Source organism: Macrobrachium nipponense, chromosome 19 (genome assembly GCF_015104395.2).
Source record: "Macrobrachium nipponense isolate FS-2020 chromosome 19, ASM1510439v2, whole genome shotgun sequence".
NCBI lineage: Eukaryota > Metazoa > Arthropoda > Malacostraca > Decapoda > Palaemonidae > Macrobrachium > Macrobrachium nipponense.
The window spans coordinates 27,319,306-27,338,868 of NC_061088.1; the positions used below are offsets into that span (position 1 = coordinate 27,319,306).

Below are 19,563 nucleotides of genomic sequence, written 5' to 3' on the forward strand. Positions count from 1 at the left end.
TTATAACTTAAGTTTTTCATTATCTGAACAAAGAAGGGCCGCCAGAAACTAAGATTTAAAATAAAATGTCCCGTTATAACAAACTAGCTTTGATTCCAATGTTCTCGACCATCAGTATTCATTTCCTCTTAAACACTTACTTGTCTCAATTGGCTTTTCATTTCTGAACCATTCAACCTTGAGGTTGGGGTCTCCGACCGGGATGAGACGGCACTCGAAGTGGGCTGTCTCTCCCTCGGTCAAGTTGTCCAGATTCTGAAGTGGCTGAGTGAATACTGGGCGCTGGAAGGTACGGGTTTCTTCTGAGACCTGAAGAGGAGAACAAAAATTGTTGAGCATATGTAGTATTTCGGTATTTCCTCGAACACGTTATCTATTAGCTGCAAAGGGTTCTTTTAACAGGTAATAATGAAACATTGCTTGAAAATTTCAAAACGCACGTGATCTATTAGCTTCAAAGGGTTCTTTTAACAGGTAAAATTGAAACATTCTTTGAAAATTTCAAAACGCAGGAAGTATAAAAGTGGAGAGGAAAATCAGTTTTTATTCCATTCAAGGCAATGTTGCGTACAATTCTAAGCGAACATAAATACCGAAGTCTCATCTAACCTGTCGGCCAAACTTGGCAGTATCTTCCAGCTCGCGGATCTTTTCCAGACCCTCTGGGTGAGCTGACTCATAGACGACGCCTTCTTTGCCCTCCACTTTGAAGCTGAAGGACGAAGTTGCCTCGCCCATGTGATTGACAGCGCGGCAGACGTACTCGCCAGAGTCCTCGGCGTAGACGGTGGTGATATCAAGGGCGACGTAACCGAAATCAAAGGTGGTATGGAAACGAGCGGCGGACTGCAGAGCCTTGCCGTTGTGGTACCACTCGACCTTCATGGTTGGATCATGCACAGGTTCGATGCGGCCTTCCAAGTGGGCGTAATGTCCCTCGGTCAGCATGGAGACGCCCTGGAATAATCACAGGAAGAGCCATGAAGAAACGAATTCACTGTCAGAAAATGCCTCCTCTTCACTGTTACGTCTGGTGCTTTGTTACTGGACATAACACTTTGTTCAACACATTATTCAGACTTGACTTTAAAATACAGTTCTTCTACTAAGAATGAATGGATAAACCCAATAGATAACTTCGTTATTAAACATCAGTAATGGAATACTAAATTAGAATATGACTGAAAAAAGGTAAATTTGTACAACTTAAAATGAATCAATAAGGCGAGGCTTAAAACTTCTTTAATGATATAGTGTCCGAGGAGATAATAGATTAACGTACTCTGAGCTCAGATGTGAAACGAGGAGCGATCTGAGGCGCTTCAGACACTTCGATCCTCTCGTATCGTCCGCGCTGTTCCAGGTTCTGGATCTTTTCCCAGCCCATGGGGTGTTGGGTGTCCAAGTAGATGGAGCGACGAGCTGTTGATGGGATACAAGTCAAATTAGTTATTTTATACTTCACACCAATATGAATATGAATAAACATCATCAAATTGTATAAACAAAATGGAGCTAACAATAATTTATTTTAAAGTATTACTCTGGAAAGGATATTCAGAGGGGTAAAACTTAAAAAAAATCAAGCACTATTACATTACATCAGCAAATAACTAAGCTAAATACACAGTTACAGAGAAACCTGAAACAATTTAAAGCTCATATTCAAACGTCACATGATTTGATTCGAATAACCCCTTACCGGAGACTCTAACGCTGCAAGAGTTAACAGCCTCGCCCATCTTGTTCGTGGCCTTGCAGAGGTAGTTGCCGGAGTCCTCGGCGTAGGCGTAGAGGATATCGAGGGCAACATAACCAAAATCGTGAGTGGTACGGAATCGGTGACCTGTTGAAAGAAACGTGAACTTGACTTTCTAGAAAACTGAAACCGCACAAGTCTTTGACCCGGGTTTCATGGCATGGTGTCACCAGCCAGGCGAGACAAAAGGCTGACGACTGATTTCCAGATTAAATTATTACCTGTTGCACATTATTCTACATGAATGAAAGAATGGAAGGATAAATTCTAATGAGGATTGTCCAAGTGTAGACCAAAGTGATATAAGTTATCAGTAAACCATTTTCCCAAGTAAGTAAATAATGATAAATACCATCTAGCCAAACAAATAAAATCTAAAACCGCTGATCTCTCACCAGCTTTGATCTCGACTCCATTGACGAACCACTCGACCTTGAGGTTAGGGTCATTGATAGGCTCCAGACGACACTCCAAGTGACACCTCTCACCCTCGACGATGTTGTCAACACTGGAAGAATAGGTATTGTTTTTATGAATAGATGAGACGTATGGTATAAGCATCAATGTGTAATTCGTCTGTACCTGCTCCGTCAAAAATGACGGAAGTATTTACGAAATTTATACTTTGTTTTTCTAATATAGCATATGAATTATAAGCTTTGCCTCTCTAAAACGGTTTTGATAATTAAACGCGGGATTATTTCCCGTAGAGTGTGCGCGTTACACAATGACACATCATCTGGGTGCTCACTGCGTCTCATAAATCAACTTAAGTAGAGAGAATGAGACCTTGATTTCTACCTTGTAAGGGGAGTAGTGAACACAGGCTTCTGGAAGACAATTTCTTTAGCCTCTTCTGCCCTCTGGCCCATAGCCTCCAGCTGACGAATCTTGCGCATGCGCTCCTCGTCCAAGGTTTCGGACTGGAGGCCTTTGGTTGCTGTGAAGGGAAAAGTGACATTGGGAAATAACATATCAAGTTCATGTAGGACTTAAGAAAGCATAATCCCGTTCTATTATATATATCTATATATATATCACTATATAATACGATATATTTATATATATATATATATATATATATATATATATATATATATATATATATATATCACATATCTATATATATATATATATATATATATATATATATATATATATATAACACTATATATATATATATATATATATATATGTGTGTGTGTGTGTGTGTGTAAATATATATACAATTATATGATACAATCTGCTCTGATCTTCAATACTATACGAAAGAACATTTTAAAGTCAATGGCGACAGAACGCAAATCTTCAGGGAACTCGGCAAACAACACATACGAATCCTAGGCTATCTCACAAAATTCACATAAGAAAGCATTAGTAGGGTAATTATTTACTCACCTCGGGTACATTAGTCGAACCAACAGCAACCGTCACCTTGATCCCACAATCCATTTTTGATAGCATGCAAAGATGACTTTTAAGATGTTAAGTGCATTAGTTCGGTTAACAGATTTCGCCTTATCGCGCTTTTGTAGGTCGACATATTTTTTTCATCGATAATTCTTTGATTCCTTTACGCTATCATTGTGTGAAATCCATGTTAAAGAAGGGGCAAAGGTCAACCCTAGTAATCAAAATAGGAACAAGCTTATGGGACAGTCTTGCAAAAGAGCTGTCTCCTGCTTATGCTCTATGTGTTTTACATATACAAAAAAAAAAAAAAACACACGCACACACACACAAAGAATTTTCCTTCGACGAATTCTCTAAATCTCTCTCCATTTTCAGTGTTGGTAAGTTCATCCAATAGAAAAAAAATTAAAGCATCGTTTGCTTTGATACAAGCGAGCTCATAATATATCAACATCAGTAAAGATATGAATATGAAAATCTGTATTATGGAGACCTGAAAAACTCATTAACGATCATCTAAAGTGACGAATTCTAATGTGCGAACAAGACACTGCCTGGTAATATAATTTACTATTTCCTACATACATCAGTCCTAGTTTGGCACACCTCCCACCTGCTACATATCAATTCAACAGCCATCTGCTCCCCCTACGGGGGAATGACGCAAGTGATGGACTATTTAAGGCAAGTTCCATATTTGGGAAAACTATGAGAAGCGGCTTGTATCCGTATTAAAAAGTCCATTTATAAGTCAGCTCAACTTTCCAATTCTGATATAATTGTGTACCAAAGACATTCTCGCTTTCCAGTTTTGATAACTGTGTACCAAAGACACTCACGCATTTATGAACTAATACTGAAATCGTTATCGTTTCATGTCAACTTCATCTATTGGTTTTCAAATTCATTTACGATTTGAACTCGAAATCGGTGTTTGAGTGAAACTAGCTTCTTTGACCTCATAAAGAAACAGCCGTGTATGCATGAAAAGACATTCCCTCAAGCCATAAATAGCCAAGGCACCGGCGCCTCCCTAATGAGCTTGAGATAAAGTTTAAAGAAATTCCTGGCCAGGTGAGGCAGAATAATGTTCGAAAAATATTTCTTGGCAACTCGTACAAACGCCAGTTGCCAACGAGCGAACCCTTTAGCCCTGTGTTTTTTCTCCCCGTATTATTTTCATAAACTGATTACGTTGGCGTTTGCTCTTAGTAAACTATTGTAAAAGGAGGTAAAAACAATTAAAAAAATATATAAAATTCAGTAGCCTTCACTACGAAAAGCAGGAACCAACTCTCAAGTCTTTATTTCAAATGTAATCAACAATGAACTGCATTCTATAGGGAATTTTAAAAGCAACGAACCATAGAAGAGTTAGAAATAAAATAATCAATTCCACAGAAAATCATCTACAAAGGTCTTCCACAGATAAATGTGTACTTCCGATGTACCCATCTGCTGGTCTCCCCTTCCTAAATTAACATATAAATCAAGGGGTGTTGAAAGGCTGATATACAAAAATTTCCACACTCTTGAAAACCTCTTATAAACAAACATGTCGAGAGTTGATGGTGTTCAGCGATCCATTCCTCTCTCTCTCTCTCTCTCTCTCTCTCTCTCTCTCTCTCTCAGATATATAAACCTCTTCCCGTTCCAAGAACTTAACAATATAACCCTTTTCCTCAACCCACTGAACTATATTCTAATCCCTCGAGCGAACATCTGGACAGAATCTGATCGCCTGCTGCATGATTTGCGTCATCAGGCAGGTGCTCTTGCCAGCTTCAATTATTTCTTAAGATCTCTGCCTTGAGAGACATAAAAATGTCACTGTCACCGGTTTAACGAAGCTTGTAGCTCCTCAAGCGAGCGTGAGCTTTTCTGCAATTCGCTATTGCAGGATAACTGACAGTCTTTTTATTTTTTTATGAATCAAATGATGCCTAATTAAGAACTTACTGTCGTGGAAAATAATCATCATTATGCTCTTTTACCAAACGTTTAAGTTAGCTTCATAGGAACACGGGTTAAACAAACTATATTTACCAAGCTCTTAACTATACATTTATAATTGATGTGACAAACATAATGAAATGAAGTACATTGTTAAAAACTATGACAGTTTGGTCTCTATTGTTATGTTCTTCTTTCTTCCTCGCCTCAGAACCAAAGGACGACAGCAAGGCTTTAGTGAATCAAGGGTCTTTGAGATGGATATAAAAAAAAAAAATCAGATCGCAATCAATTATAAAGCGCATCCCTAGTAACTTCGCTCATGTAGTTTCTAAATTTGAATGTGGGTGATTGAAAGCTATTCTCAGAAATCTGTGATGCTGCACTTTAGCCACGCCCACCATCCTCACGGTGATTGGTCGTAGCGCCTCCTCGAGACCAATCAACGCATCTCGTTATTTTTGTAGGTCTATCGAGGGACGGCGATTGGACAAGCGGAGATCCGGCCTATGGTCAGCTTACTGGACTTCAAAGACTTATCTTACAAGTCGACGGCGGTCTAAACGATTTAGACAAAAATGAGGGAGGAATCTCGTCGCCCGTGGACGAGAGTCTTTGCATTCTTTTTCAAGGTTCCTGATATAGTCAGTGCCTTTGTCTCGTGAGGCAAAAATTCCAACAAGCGGCCATAATGCCACGTCGGTCTAGTAATGGCAGAGAAATAAAAAAGACGATGCTGCCTCATCCCCCAAAATAACACATGACCAAACCTAGGGCATGCCGCCCAACAAACTTTTCCGCTACATTTTTAATAGGTGCATGACTCACACACCCTTCATCAGACACTGCTACCGACCAGACCACCACTTATCAAAGGATGGCGGATAGGGCGGATGAGCTACTGATGAACGAAGGATGAAAACACCTGTGTGTGTGTGTGTGTGTGTTCGTGAACGCCCGCACGGAAGTACTCCACCATACGAGCATCGATCAATACCTGCGGCTATTATCCCTCACTTGCCTGATTCACCCCCAACGTACTCTCTTTTTTTTTTCCCTCTACAAGCTCCTCCCCTTTAATTCGGGCGAAGGCCCTCCCCCTTCTGTTTTCCCTCCTCCCTTCAGCTGCTTTACGCTTCCTATATCCAACGCAGGTCGATAGTTGCCTTCAGTCCCCTTCTTGCTAACGGCGCGGCAGGAGGGAAGAGAGAAGAGGCCCTTCCTCGCACGAATGATTTTTTGTAATCAATTCGGAGGATCTCCGGGAATAAGTCTCCGCGAACATTTTTTGCTTTTTCCTAGCAACAATTTGCCTGGTTCAGTTTCTCTGAATATTAATATCTTTCTCCTTCATGATTCATCTCTGAATTATTTCTGTCGTTGGTAAGAATAGAAACACTAGAGATTTCTTCCGATATTTTATTTGAAGCCTCTTCGCAAATGACAACTGCGGTTATTTTTTTCTTATTTTTCTCGTAAATTACATCATTCTTATGCTCATTGGCACCAAATCTTAACTTCCTACCGTGCAAAAATAGAGGTTTCGCTTTCAAAATTCTCTATTCTTTTCCTCTCTCCCTTTGAATATACAACCCTGTCCGAAGTCTTGATAGAAGTGAGACTTCATTCGTGATATAGAAGAAGCGTCAGCATTACCTGGTTACAGATACCGAACATCTTACTTTGATTAATAGCTGATCATTCCACTGTTTTGGGAAACCCTCTCTGGCACTTTTGAGTTCATTTTTGCATTCATTATTTGATATAAAGGAAATTACGTAACTGGGGAAGACGCATATTTGTGCCACAATTTCTTTTGGCGTTAAGGCAGGGGCATTATTCTAACAAGGCACTTCAAAATGGTCGATTTGATTTAATCCTACTACAAGAACCCATGGTACACATAAATTCTACCCAAAATCTTCTAATCAAATCCCTTCACATTAACAGCTCAAACTTAAATCTACCAATATTCTTCGGTGGAACATGGTAGTTAAAACTACCAAAAATATCCAAATCATTTCGAAGGAATATTAATAAATATATCTAGACAAAATCCATGGTTAGAATCGACCAATGAACCCAAGTGATATAAAAGAAATAATGGTGGGCATAATTAGCGTAGAATTACTATAAAAATTCTACCTATAAATCAAAAGCATTTTGGAGAAATATCGGTGGAATGAATGAGTCAGAAGATTGGTATAAACGGGCAAAACAAATCTAGAACAAACCAGGTACTGCTGACGCAAGAAACGGGACTACGTGGAGCGGTGTGGGTGAACCAGGCATTTCATCAGTCAACTTGAATGAACACAGTCAGCAAAGTGAGCGAATATATAAGCGAAGGCAACATCGTGTCGATGTGACAATCAAATGTCTTGCAGAGGCGAAACTATATGAAAAGACACCAGATCGTTTGGCATCAGTTGATGCGACGAGGAAGTACTGGCCATTGTTGTGAAAAGAATATCTAACAAAGATTTTCTATAGATATGTACAGACAAGTGGTATTTTCATATAGTCAGCCCCCGTTTATTGTTCGTTATCTAAATTAAACGACGACCATTGCATTGAGAAGCTGAGCAACGAGACGAGAAAATTCTTTTTTTGGGGATACAGTGTGGTGCAAACGAGTAAATTCATTTTGGGGGATACAGTGTGGTGCAAAAGGATCAGAGCGTGAACTGTGAACGCCTCCATTTCTATTCTAAGCAAACACAGAGAATTCTGGCGGGTGTGAAATAGCGAATCGCTTCTAGAACAAATTAGTGTGAATTAGTGTTAGAGAAAGACTTGCGAAAAACGGTAAGAAAATATCAGCACAGTGACATCAGTAATAATAATAACAATAATAATAATACTCATAGTAGCATGAGTCTTGACATGGAGAAACAAATCCAGACTTAAGTACATGTACATATTGAAAAATTAAATACGTATATGTACACATACATAAATGTGGATTTTTTCCTCCAATAATAATGATAAACATCATCACTGATACGACTGAAATAAAAGTCAATATTTAGGTAATGAATAAAGAAAATAATAAAATGAAAAAGGCGTAGAACATTGAAATACAAGCTCTACACCTGCTGTCCTTCAACCAATATGCTTTCAATGCACAACAGTTGCAAAAAATAGGAAAATATACTAATACCAACTATAGTACATTAACAAATTATTTACAATACGCAAACAGGAATAGAGACTTAAATAAAGCCAGGTACAGCACTGCAGACCATGTAATGACGTGCTAAGATGACTAGATGCTTTACTTTCATAAAGCAACAACATCTTGCTACTAGTGATAAAGCAACAGCAACTAAATCTAATAGATACCATAGGCATGCATAGATAGTCAAGTGTTAGTAGTTTAGTGAGGTCTTTTTTAGATAGTCATGCAAGGTTTGGTTTTTAAATCTATTAATTTTATTGTTAATATTATCAAACACAGCCGTTTATTGGTTTGCTAAAACAATTTGAGCTTCGAGATTATACTGATGGGTAAAAATGTTCCTGCTTCCTAAAAATATTCTAAACTCACATCATAAAAAAATATTGTGACCTATAGCAGGCAGTACTAGCAGCGGCAACAGCATTATCAAGAATACAATCATCTTTTTTTTAAGTAGCTAAGGATACCATTACAATATCACCAAAGGCATAAAAAATAGCAATCTTTAGAAGAAACCATTTCCACTGTTATGTTACAAGACAATTTGCACCAAGACATTTCCTGTGAAAAGCTCATTCGTTTTATCTAATAAATCAGACAATCTTCCTCATAAAGCACACAGTGCGGTAGTGTCTAGTCTTCTTCCTGTGCAATACAGGTACAAAATATCAAAAAAACTCATTTAGATAATCCAGAACCTTAAAATGATATCTTAAGAGTTGTATCATTATGCAGATATGAAAAATACTTTAGTTTCTAGTATGTACATTTTTTATCTTCTCTCCTATCACTGTGCTTCATGAGAAAAATTTAATCTTTGTATTCAGTTATAAGGAGTATGACGGGGAAGACGGATAAGGGGCTTATCCCCAGTGTAGACGAAACAACCATGTACGCGTCGTGCCATCTCCAGCTTACCCTCCACTCGGATGCTGCATGAGGTGACAGCCTGGCCAGCAGCGTTCGTGGCCTTGCACATGTAGGTGCCAGAGTCCTCTGGGTAGGCGTAAAGAACATCGAGTGCCACAAAGCCAAAGTCATATGTAGTACGGAAGCGATGGCCTACAAAGAGATATCATATTTGCTTTCAGAGGATGTCACTGTGTCCCTATTTCTAAATCTTGTCTGTAGACACTAACACATGGTATAAATAAACTTCACATCATTCAAGTGATCATAAATACAAATCATTATTTAAATTTCCGAAGAGTTCGATCTATAATACTTTTCGGGTGTCTAAAAAATTTGTTGACAAAAATTTGAACATTACATTTCTTTCGGAAGAAGAGCTCAAATTTTATAGGTTCTACAGCACAGCTCACCTGAAGGAATAGGTTGACCATTGAAGAACCATTCAACCTTCATGGTTGGGTCATTCACAGGGGTGAGCGTAGCTTCCATATGAATGGCTTGACCTTCCATCAGGTGGTCTTGGTTCCTTAGGGCACGGCCAAAGTTGGGTTTCTCAACAATCATAGTGTCCTCGGGAAGCTTTGATGGAGCCTTCTGCTCAAGGCGAGTGATCTTTGCCATAGCTTCTGGATGCTGGGTGTCTATGATGAAATCACTCTTGGCTGGAAAGATATAAGGATTCATGCTTTTCTCATACTCCATTAGGGAAAAACATGTCCTATGCACACTAGATTCATTGAAAATTCGTGTCTCGTAGTTACTGATTTTTACATAATAGACAGATACTTACGTTTAACTTGAATGGTAATGGAAGATGTAGCAGTGCCAAGCCTGTTGGTGGCACGGACCTCGTAGGTACCAGAATCTTCGGCTACAGCTTGTAGGATATCCATGGCACAGAAACCAAAGTCATACATGGTTCTGTTAATAAAAAAAAATATGCAGGTAATGAATGAACTGATACTGTAGACAACCAGGACACATGGAATGGAAAATCTATAAAAGAAAATATTGTCAATTAACTTACGTATTTGTAAAAGCCACAAGAACACTAATAACCACAGATAATGTTCTTACCTGAACCTGTGTCCGATCTGAAGAGATTTACCATTGTGGAACCATTCAACCTTCATGCTAGGGTCAGGATATGGTTCAAGTCGACATTCAACGTGGGCACTCTGTCCCTCCCATAGTTCCCTGAGTCCAGAGAGCTGTACCACAAACCTAAGCACAAGAAAAATCATATACTGCATACATCTATTAATAGCCCTCATACATTGGCAAAGTACAAAAAAATTCCCATTGAACAAAAATCTGTAATAATAAAAATCCTGAAACAACAACACAAGAAGAAAAATAAATGACATACCTGGGAGCCTGTGTGATGATAGTCTCTTCAGTGGTTGACTTCGTGTAGCGAGAAGAATCTTCCAAATGGCGAAGCTTTTCTAAAGCCTCAGAATGCTGAGACTCCATAAGGAGAGATTCCTTGGCTGTAATTACATCATTGAAATGTATTAGTTCCTAAACTGCTTTAAAAGAAATGACAGATTTTTAATGGATATTCAATCTAAATATAACCAAAATAAATTCAAATAAAAACCTCCAATTTAAACGCAAAAAATAAAAAAAACCAAAATACCCGGGAAGACCTTCACTTACAAGAGACAACAAGTGAAGCTGAGGTGACAGCCTGGCCTAAACGATTAGTGGCACGGCAGGTATAAGTTCCAGAATCTTCTGGATTGACATATTTCATGTCCAGGGCAACATAACCAAAATCATGCATGGAAGAAATACGATTGGCCTGTTGGATTGGCACATTATTCTTGAACCACTCTACTTTGAGATCAGGGTCTCCTACTGGGATAAGACGAGCCTCAAAGTGAAGAGGTGCATTTTCAATCAGGTTCTGGTCCTTGAGAGGTGAAGTGAAGACTGGTGCCTGCATGGTGGTTTCTTCTGTGGTGATTGTACGCTGGGTACGAGCAGACGACTCTAGACGGGAAATTTTGGTCATGGCTTCTTGGTTCATAGTCTCAGAGAGAATAGACTCCTTTGTATGACACGTAAGAGTGCAAGTGGAAATTGCCTGACCAATGCAGTTGGTAGCAACGCAAGAGTAGGTACCAGAGTCTTCAGCATAAGCATACATGATGTCCAGTGCCACAAAGCCAAAGTCATTGTACTGTGTGAAACGAGACCCACTCTTGAGTGGAACATTGTTGTGGAACCACTCAACCTTCATGGTTGGGTCAGAGGTTGGGATTAATCTTACTTCAAAGTGAGCACGTTGCCCCTCGAGAACTTCAAGGTTTTTCAGAGAGTTGGTGAAAACTGGTGCCTGCTTAGTTGTTTCTTCGATTACTTCTGAGCGTGCGTAACGGCTTCGATCTTCAAGCATCTGCAGCTGTTCCATTGTCAGATGCTGATTTTCAGTTTCCATGACGATTCCAGACGATTCTAAAAAACATTACACATACAAATACATGAAAGGAGCAATATCACATAAAGGCTGAAATCTTAACAATCAAAGCAAATTCCATCATTTGAAACGAAGAATATTGATAATTTATCGAAAATCGTAAAACTATTGCAAAATAAAATTTAAGTGATCACTTGCTATTATCATAACCATGCAAAATGGAATCAGTAATTTGTTCAAAAGTTAGTAGACTGCTACTGTGTTACTTTAGTTTATATTTTACACCATTAGAAAAGTTAATGTACCGGTAGAATTATATTACGCAGCATACGATTAGCATAGTGTTTAAGCATCAATATGAGCGTAGTACCAACAGTTAATCCCGAAGGTTTGTCAATATGTCTATCGTTGTACTGAACAGTACTAACGGAAATGAAAGGAAGTTCTGCAAGTAAAAGGTGAATGCAGGATAGAGTGAGATTCGCCCCGCCATGAAATTATTATTATTCCTGTCAAAGATTTACCATAACCAATATGTTAACTACTCTAAAAGCAAATGCATTAAATGAACAGAAAGAGCAGATAGAGCAAGTAGAATGAGCTGATGCGTTGCATGAAAGAGCTTGCAGGCGAATGCAGGACCCGTTGCCAGTAGCTTCAGCTTGACTTTGAGCATTACTCACTTATAACTTTGAGATTGGCAGTGATTTCATCTTTGCCCATCAAATTTGTAGCTACGCATGTATAGATCCCGGAGTCCTCTTCAATAAGCTTTGAGATGTCAAGCGCCACATAGCCAAAATCATGGATCAAGCGGAACCGAGATCCAAGCTGAATTGGCATCCCATTTCTATACCATTCTATACGTAGGTTTGGATCAGTTATTGGCTCGATCTTGGCTTCAAAGTGAGCGCTGTTGCCTTCCTTTTGAATAACATCTTTGAGTTTTGTTAAGAAATGGGGTTTAATTTTAATGGAAACTTCCTCCATAGTTTCCCGCTTCTGATAACGTGAGCTGTCGTCAAGATACTGGAGTTTCTGCAGACTATCTGGGTGTTCTGAGTCGAACACTAGATCCTTCTTGGCTACAGGAAAAGGTTCAATAAAAGGTCAAAGGAAATAAAAACAGCTAAAACAGAGAGGGTCACCAAATTCTAACAATAATGGACATTTCAAAAAGGGAACTGGTATTACAGATAAAAATGGATACTTACAGGATAACTAAAAACTTACACAAGAGATTTGCATTACCAAACTAGGTAGGTATAATTCATTCCACATATGACAAGCTACAAACTGGCTGATAAACAGCTGATTTTACATGTGACATTCAGATCTTAAAAAAACAATTACATAATATTTACAAGACTGGAAAATTGGGAAGGATATAATCATCACACTCATGAGGACACAAGGTCTCTAGGTGCACAAAATCATGCGTCTGATATTAACAAAAAAAAGAAAAAGCATTAGTTCTTACCTGTAACCTTGACCGAAGCTGAAGTGACAGCCTGACCAAGACTGTTGGTTGCTCTACAAGTGTAGATACCAGAATCAATTGGGTATACACTAAGGAGATCAAGAGCAACATAGTCAAAGTCATATGCTGGCCTAAATCTATGTCCAACTTTCAGAGGTGAATCATTAAAGAACCAGTCGACTCTCATGGAAGAATCTCCAACAGGTTTGAGACGAGCTTCCAAGTGAATGTTAGTGCCTTCAATGGTCTCAATATTTTTCAGAGACTTAACAAAACTTGGTGATTCCTTTATGTCAGAAGCCTCCTGGAGTGTACGCTGGTGGCGGGATGAGTCTTCAAGGAAGTGAATCTGTTCCATGGCACCATCGTGCATGCTTTCGCTGTAAATGCTGTCCGTAGCAATTACCCGTACACATGCAGAAGTGTGGGCACTTCCTAACTGATTTTCAGCACGACAAGTGTACTCACCTGAATCTGTGGTATAAGCACCAACAACATCAAGAGCTACAAAACCAAAGTCAAAGTAGGTTTTGAAACGGGAGCCAATGGTGATAGGTTTGCCATTGAAATACCAATCAACTCTCATTGTGGGGTCATTCATGGGTTCTAAGCGGGCTTCCAAGTGAATGTTCTTTCCCTCTGGGAGGGGCTTGGGATCTTGCAAAAGCTGTGTGAATTCTGGCTTAGACTTGGAAACTTCCTCAATATCATAGTGAGGTTCTTGGTGACGGCGTTCCATGGCGGAAGTCTTGGATAGGGAAATTTCATGCATAGATGTTGTATCAACTGCAGATCGTGCTGAAAAGAAGCAAAGTTTATACATATACTGAAATGTATAAGATGGCATAAATATTAAGCTAAAGTATTTGACCGAGTATAAGTCATTATACAATACAAAGGTAAGGGTATAAACAACTTACTTTCAACAGACATAATAGTGCTCATTTGTGCTTGACCAAGAGCATTACGGGCAACAACTGTGTACTGTCCAGCATCAGACTGACGGATGTCAGATATATCAAGGGCAACATAACCGAAGTCATTGTAGGTCTTGATACGTGAAGCAGACATTATAACTTGACCATTGAAATACCATTCAACAGTCATGGTTGGATCACTTTGAGGCTCCAAACGAATCTCAAAGTGGGCCTTTTGACCCTCCACAATCTTATTAGTTCCCTTCAGAGGTCCAAGGAACTTCGGTGGGATGGTTACAGCAGAAGTCTCCTCAGTCTCAGTCTTCAAGAAACGAGAAGAATCTTCCAGGTATTGCATCTTAGAAACAGTGTCTTCATACTGACTCTCAACTTCTTGTTCAGTCTTAGAAAGGACAGTAAGGTTGCATGTAGCCCGAGCCTCTCCTTTTGCATTAAAAGCCCTGCAGGTGTAGGAACCAGCATCTTGCACAATGAGGGCCTTGACAGTAAGAGCAACATAACCAAAGTTGAAGAAAGAGGTGATACGGGAACCTGCAACAGAGAAAACAATCTTAGTACAATTCTTAGACATAAAGAAGCTATAAAAAATATCTGCCATAAAAAATCATATCAATATAAAACCTGAATTCCACACCACTGAGCATTAGGACATTCATTAACACCTATCCAGTCAGTCTGACATTAACATGAGTAACATTCATATCCGTGGAAGAGAATCATAACAAATTTATGTTAGAGGAAGCAAAGACACTCACTTGCTTCAATTGGGCGACCATCCTTCAGCCACTCCACCTTGAGGGTGGGGTCACCTACTGGTTCAAGCCTGGCCTCAAAATGAGCATAACCTCCCTCACGGGCTGTGGCATCCTTTAGTTCAGTTTTGAAGACGGGGGCAGTGGCAGCCTCGGCAATTTCAGCACTGCTCCTCTGCAGCATCTGTAGCCTGTTGAAAGATGGACAAACCACTGGTTCAGTTACTTCTTAAAAATTCAGTCTATATTGGTAATAAACAGATTCTTAAGAGGGTCGATTTCTTCGTCCAAACCCTTTTTTCATACGGTAATTTCACTTTAATGATATATAACCATCAGTTTTCTTATAAAGAACTCTACATATTTAATATATATATATATATATATATAGATATACTTAATATATATATATATATATATATGTGTGTGTGTGTGTGTGTGTGTGTATAAACAAAATTACACTGTGATACCTGTAGGCTTCCATCTCCTCAACACTCTTGATGTACTGACTCTGTTCAGGAATTCCTAGATCTCCAGTCACGCTGGCCAGAGCTGAAGAATTTAAAAATAAAAGAAAATTAATTCTTCAGCTATGCTGGAGGAATAATATCAATCATGATAATGCTAAATGCTGTGATTACAGACAAAGAACTTGAAGAACTGCAGGATTGCAATAATGAAAAGTTCACGGTTATACTTACAAATAACAGTAATGGAGGCTTGGCAAGTGCACTCTCCAGCTTTGTTAGTGGCCCTCACAGTGTAGGTGCCGCTGTCTTCGCTGCGAAGCTGCATGATGTTCAGGGCAACATAACCGAAGTTGTAGATGTGGTTGATACGTGAACCTGAGTGTAGAGGTTTATGTTATTCTGCGCAACCCATCTCCAAGAAAATCGATTACTAATGACACCAGTTAATTTTTTGACTGCCCTGCTGTTGCACTATTCAGAGCAGTGACAATCAGCCGGTCTTTTGATAGAAAGCTAAAAGCTGTTTTTAAAAAGATACACAGACCCAAGTGAAAGGTAATATCCTATTCATTTAATTCCTAGGTTCCATTATATTTATCCTCAATAATTATCAATCTTATTTTATTAGGTATCTATACATTTAAACAAATTGCAATCTTCCATGTTATCAAGAAAAAGGGTTATAGTAGGAATGGTTACTTTAAACGTTAAATAATATAAAAAACGACACTTACTGGCAGTAATTGGTTTTCCATCCTTAAACCATTCAATCCTCATGAATGGATCACTGACGGGGTGAAGCTGAGCCTCGAAGTGGGCGTACTTGCCCTCCAAAACCTCTCCCAGGTTGTTAAGAGGCTTGACGAAGTTGGGCTTGATGCTGGCGTGCTCCTCGATGGAGAGAGTGCGCTGGTAGCGCGACTGGTCCTCCAAGAAATTGATCTGCTGCATAGCCTGAGGATGCTGGGTTTGGCTCTCAATCAGGGGGCGCTCTGAAAAGGAAAATCATATTTACGTATTTAACGGTAACCAAAACGCTGCATCTAATTTTATGGAATATTCTACAAGTTGGATGAGGATTCCGAACCATTTTACAATAAAAGCTGACCAAGTTTAAAACTTCAGCTTGGATCTAAAATCCATGAAAGCCAGGCAAATAGCCACGCCTAGGCCCTACTATGGAAGACTTATGACAGTCGTCTTTTTTTATATTTTAAATGTCATTTCCCACACATTACTTTATATTAAGTAACTTTCAGAATTTAGATTATAAAATGGATGCATGAAGGCATTCATACTGGAAGTGCTTAAACATTTTTATTTTTCTTGTACAATATCGAATTCATTACATTAAACCGTTAATTAAAAAAGATTTTCCAGCATTACGAAAACACCAAAAATTTAGCTGTATGAACCGATATAATATAAGATAATAAAATATTAACGTAGAAGGATACATATGGACATCGGACGTAAATATCACTACTATTCACCGCCTTATTAAAATTTAAAGAAAAAATAAAATATTTAGGGGAAATACGCCAGCTAATAAAATCCAGAGACGCACACAGAAAAATCCACATTAATTCACAGTTGAGAGGAATACCAGTGCAACTTTCCAGTCAATCAATAAACCCCCAGGATTTTTCTTACCTGTAATTCGAAGGTTAGCAGAAGTCTCAGCTTGGCCCTTAACGTTGGTGGCACGGCAGGTGTAAACACCAGCATCAGCCTTAATGACATTCAAAATATCCAGAGCTACGAAGCCAAAGCGGTAAGTCACAGTGGCTCGGGAACCTGTGAGTGTGTAGAAAACACATTAGCACGACCCACTTTGATATTAACATAAAAAATATTCAAGCTTTATACAACTATCAAGACTAACTATTAATGTGTCATATCAATGTACAGAAGACCAATAATTTAAGCTTGAGATAAAATATTAAGATCAATAATTTAAGTTTGAGATGAATATTAAGACTTATGCTTAGGATAAATACCTAAAGTAACTGTTTATCTATGAGATAAATATTAAGGCTAATTTATACGTGAGAGCAACATTAGAAATACAAATGATTCATAGGATCAATAATAAGAAAAATTACTTATTCAGTATTCATAATGGGATGATCAATAGGAAAAAATGATTTATTCAATAAGTTCCATCTTTTTCAATAACCTACTCCAGTTCCCACCAGAAAAATCAAAATTGTATTGTTAAGCCAATTACTAAAATTGAATTTTGTCTAAAGAACTATTCTTAACACGCTAATTCAAGATTAATTCATAAAAATTGAATTTTCCTTGAGTGACCTCTTGGAAGTGATGATAGTGAACACCTCAAGTACGGAAGAAGAAAAGCAAAATGATCAGGAAAAGTAAGAATGATGAGGAGGAAGAGGAGGAGGCACTTACTAGCAGCAAGGGGCTTTCCATCGATAAGCCATTCGATGTTCATGGTGGCATCACCGAGGGGAGTAACCTTTGCTTCGAAATGGGCGCGAGTGCCCTCGACAATATCGATATCCCTAAGGGGATGTGTGAAAACAGGGGGTTCGGTGGGCTGCTCCTCCTCAGGGGCCCTGGGGGCGTGATGGGCCCTTTCCACGGGGCGGAGGATGATTACCTCGGGTTCTGGTTCGGGTCTGGAAGGAAAAAATCCAATATTAATTGGTGACTTGTCTTGTCTCTTCCTTTCTTGACGTCTAAGGCAACTAGTATTGCCAAGCTAGCTGTCAACATCAGTCAAACAATTTATGGCTTCTTATACAATCTGAACCGACAGACTGTTACCAATGACATTCTGTTATTGGTTACGATCTAAGATTTTCTGAAAAGGACTATATGAATTACCAGGGATTACAAATCTCCCGACGTTTTCAGTCTTAACTACTCTTAATACACATTCTTTTCCTTTGTCAATTACACACAACATATTCTCTTTCTGTTCTTGTTACAAAAGAAAGATATTTTATGTTAATCCTGTTTATTTTTTTCGTTAATTTTTGGCAATAAACTGCAGCATTGAGTGGTATGTAAAAATGGTGGTGCTTCTGTAGATACTACTTACTGAGGTTCGATTATCTTGACGGGTTTGGGGAAGTGAGGTCTCTGTGGGGCGGCAGGACCGGCGGTTTTGTCTGTCTGTACATGAAGCCTTGCTCGGGTGGCCGTAGAACCGGCAGAATTCTGGGCATTGCACTGATACCAGCCAGCATCGGCGGCGCTAGCACTCAAGATCTGGAGGCTGGAAGCACCGTTCATGTCCGACTGGACCTGGAAATGTCAAGAGAATGTTGTCATTAAATCAAATAAAAGGAAAATAAACCTACTGAACAATTAGAGCTCAGATCAAAAACAGACATGAACTCAAGTAAATACAAACAGAAAGAAGACGAATAAATTAGACTGAACTTAGCAAAGATCAGAAACTTGAGCAAAGATCAGACACTAAACTTCATTTATTAAGCCAAAGGAAGCCAGATTCATTAACGATAATATCTATGAGGGGGGAAGGGGTGGGGGCGTTTAAGATTAGATAAAAAGAAACAAGCATAATTAAATTAGCAAATTCCCAGTAATGGCATTATGACCTGACGCAAAAAAAAAAAAAAAAAAAAAAACACACACACAGAGGCTGAGTGCACAATTAGGGTACCCAGTAATGCAATAATCAGTGGAAGGAGAGGTTGAGGTTAGATCCAAGTTAGGCTAGGATGCCTGTGCTTAGTTGCAATTGGTATCATGAATACGCTCTTTCTAACTTACCATGACATTGGGTGAATTTTCGACTGTTACACCATCCTTCTGCCAAGACAGGAGAGGCATAGGTGTACCAACGGCGCGGCACTGGAGGACGACGGTCTCGCCCTCAGACACAGCCGCCTGCTGGAACCTCTCGACGAATTTAGGGGCAACCATCTGCTGCATCTCCAAGACATTGAGGTGGCACTGGTGTGAAGAATGGAAAGAAGGGGAAGAATGTTAAAGGTGCAATGATTTCTGTCATCACGGGCAGCTTTCAGTTGTCAAATATGTGTCATAGGGAAACCAGTGATAATCCGAACGTCCATGGAACATCTAAAGAGTACATTTATATACATTAATAATATGCAACGGCATAATCGTTTATCCCTAATGATAATGGGTAAACCTTCAATAAGAAGGGACTAATAAAAAATTTAAAAACTAGGTAAAGATATGTAACTACGAAACATACATGGACACTGTTTTCAAAGCATACCTGGAAAGTGGCCTCTCCGGACTTGTTCTTGGCGATG

General features: G+C 39.0%; 1 protein-coding gene across 1 annotated transcript in view; it reads right to left on the bottom strand.

Moving 5' to 3' along the window:
* Positions 1 to 19,563, bottom strand: part of LOC135215403 (titin-like) — a 206,828-nt gene that overhangs the window by 141,938 nt on the left and 45,327 nt on the right. Inside the window, 24 exon segments of the mRNA XM_064250008.1 lie at positions 141 to 309; positions 610 to 957; positions 1,283 to 1,422; positions 1,703 to 1,846; positions 2,155 to 2,267; positions 2,561 to 2,699; positions 9,225 to 9,368; positions 9,629 to 9,880; positions 10,009 to 10,139; positions 10,296 to 10,442; positions 10,588 to 10,711; positions 10,881 to 11,681; positions 12,327 to 12,728; positions 13,124 to 13,921; positions 14,044 to 14,592; positions 14,817 to 15,004; positions 15,284 to 15,365; positions 15,515 to 15,658; positions 16,018 to 16,275; positions 16,937 to 17,080; positions 17,699 to 17,928; positions 18,354 to 18,559; positions 19,052 to 19,234; positions 19,527 to 19,563. The exon segment at positions 19,527 to 19,563 is cut by the window's right edge and continues 128 nt beyond it. Coding sequence (XP_064106078.1) covers positions 141 to 309; positions 610 to 957; positions 1,283 to 1,422; positions 1,703 to 1,846; positions 2,155 to 2,267; positions 2,561 to 2,699; positions 9,225 to 9,368; positions 9,629 to 9,880; positions 10,009 to 10,139; positions 10,296 to 10,442; positions 10,588 to 10,711; positions 10,881 to 11,681; positions 12,327 to 12,728; positions 13,124 to 13,921; positions 14,044 to 14,592; positions 14,817 to 15,004; positions 15,284 to 15,365; positions 15,515 to 15,658; positions 16,018 to 16,275; positions 16,937 to 17,080; positions 17,699 to 17,928; positions 18,354 to 18,559; positions 19,052 to 19,234; positions 19,527 to 19,563 — 5,873 coding nt within the window.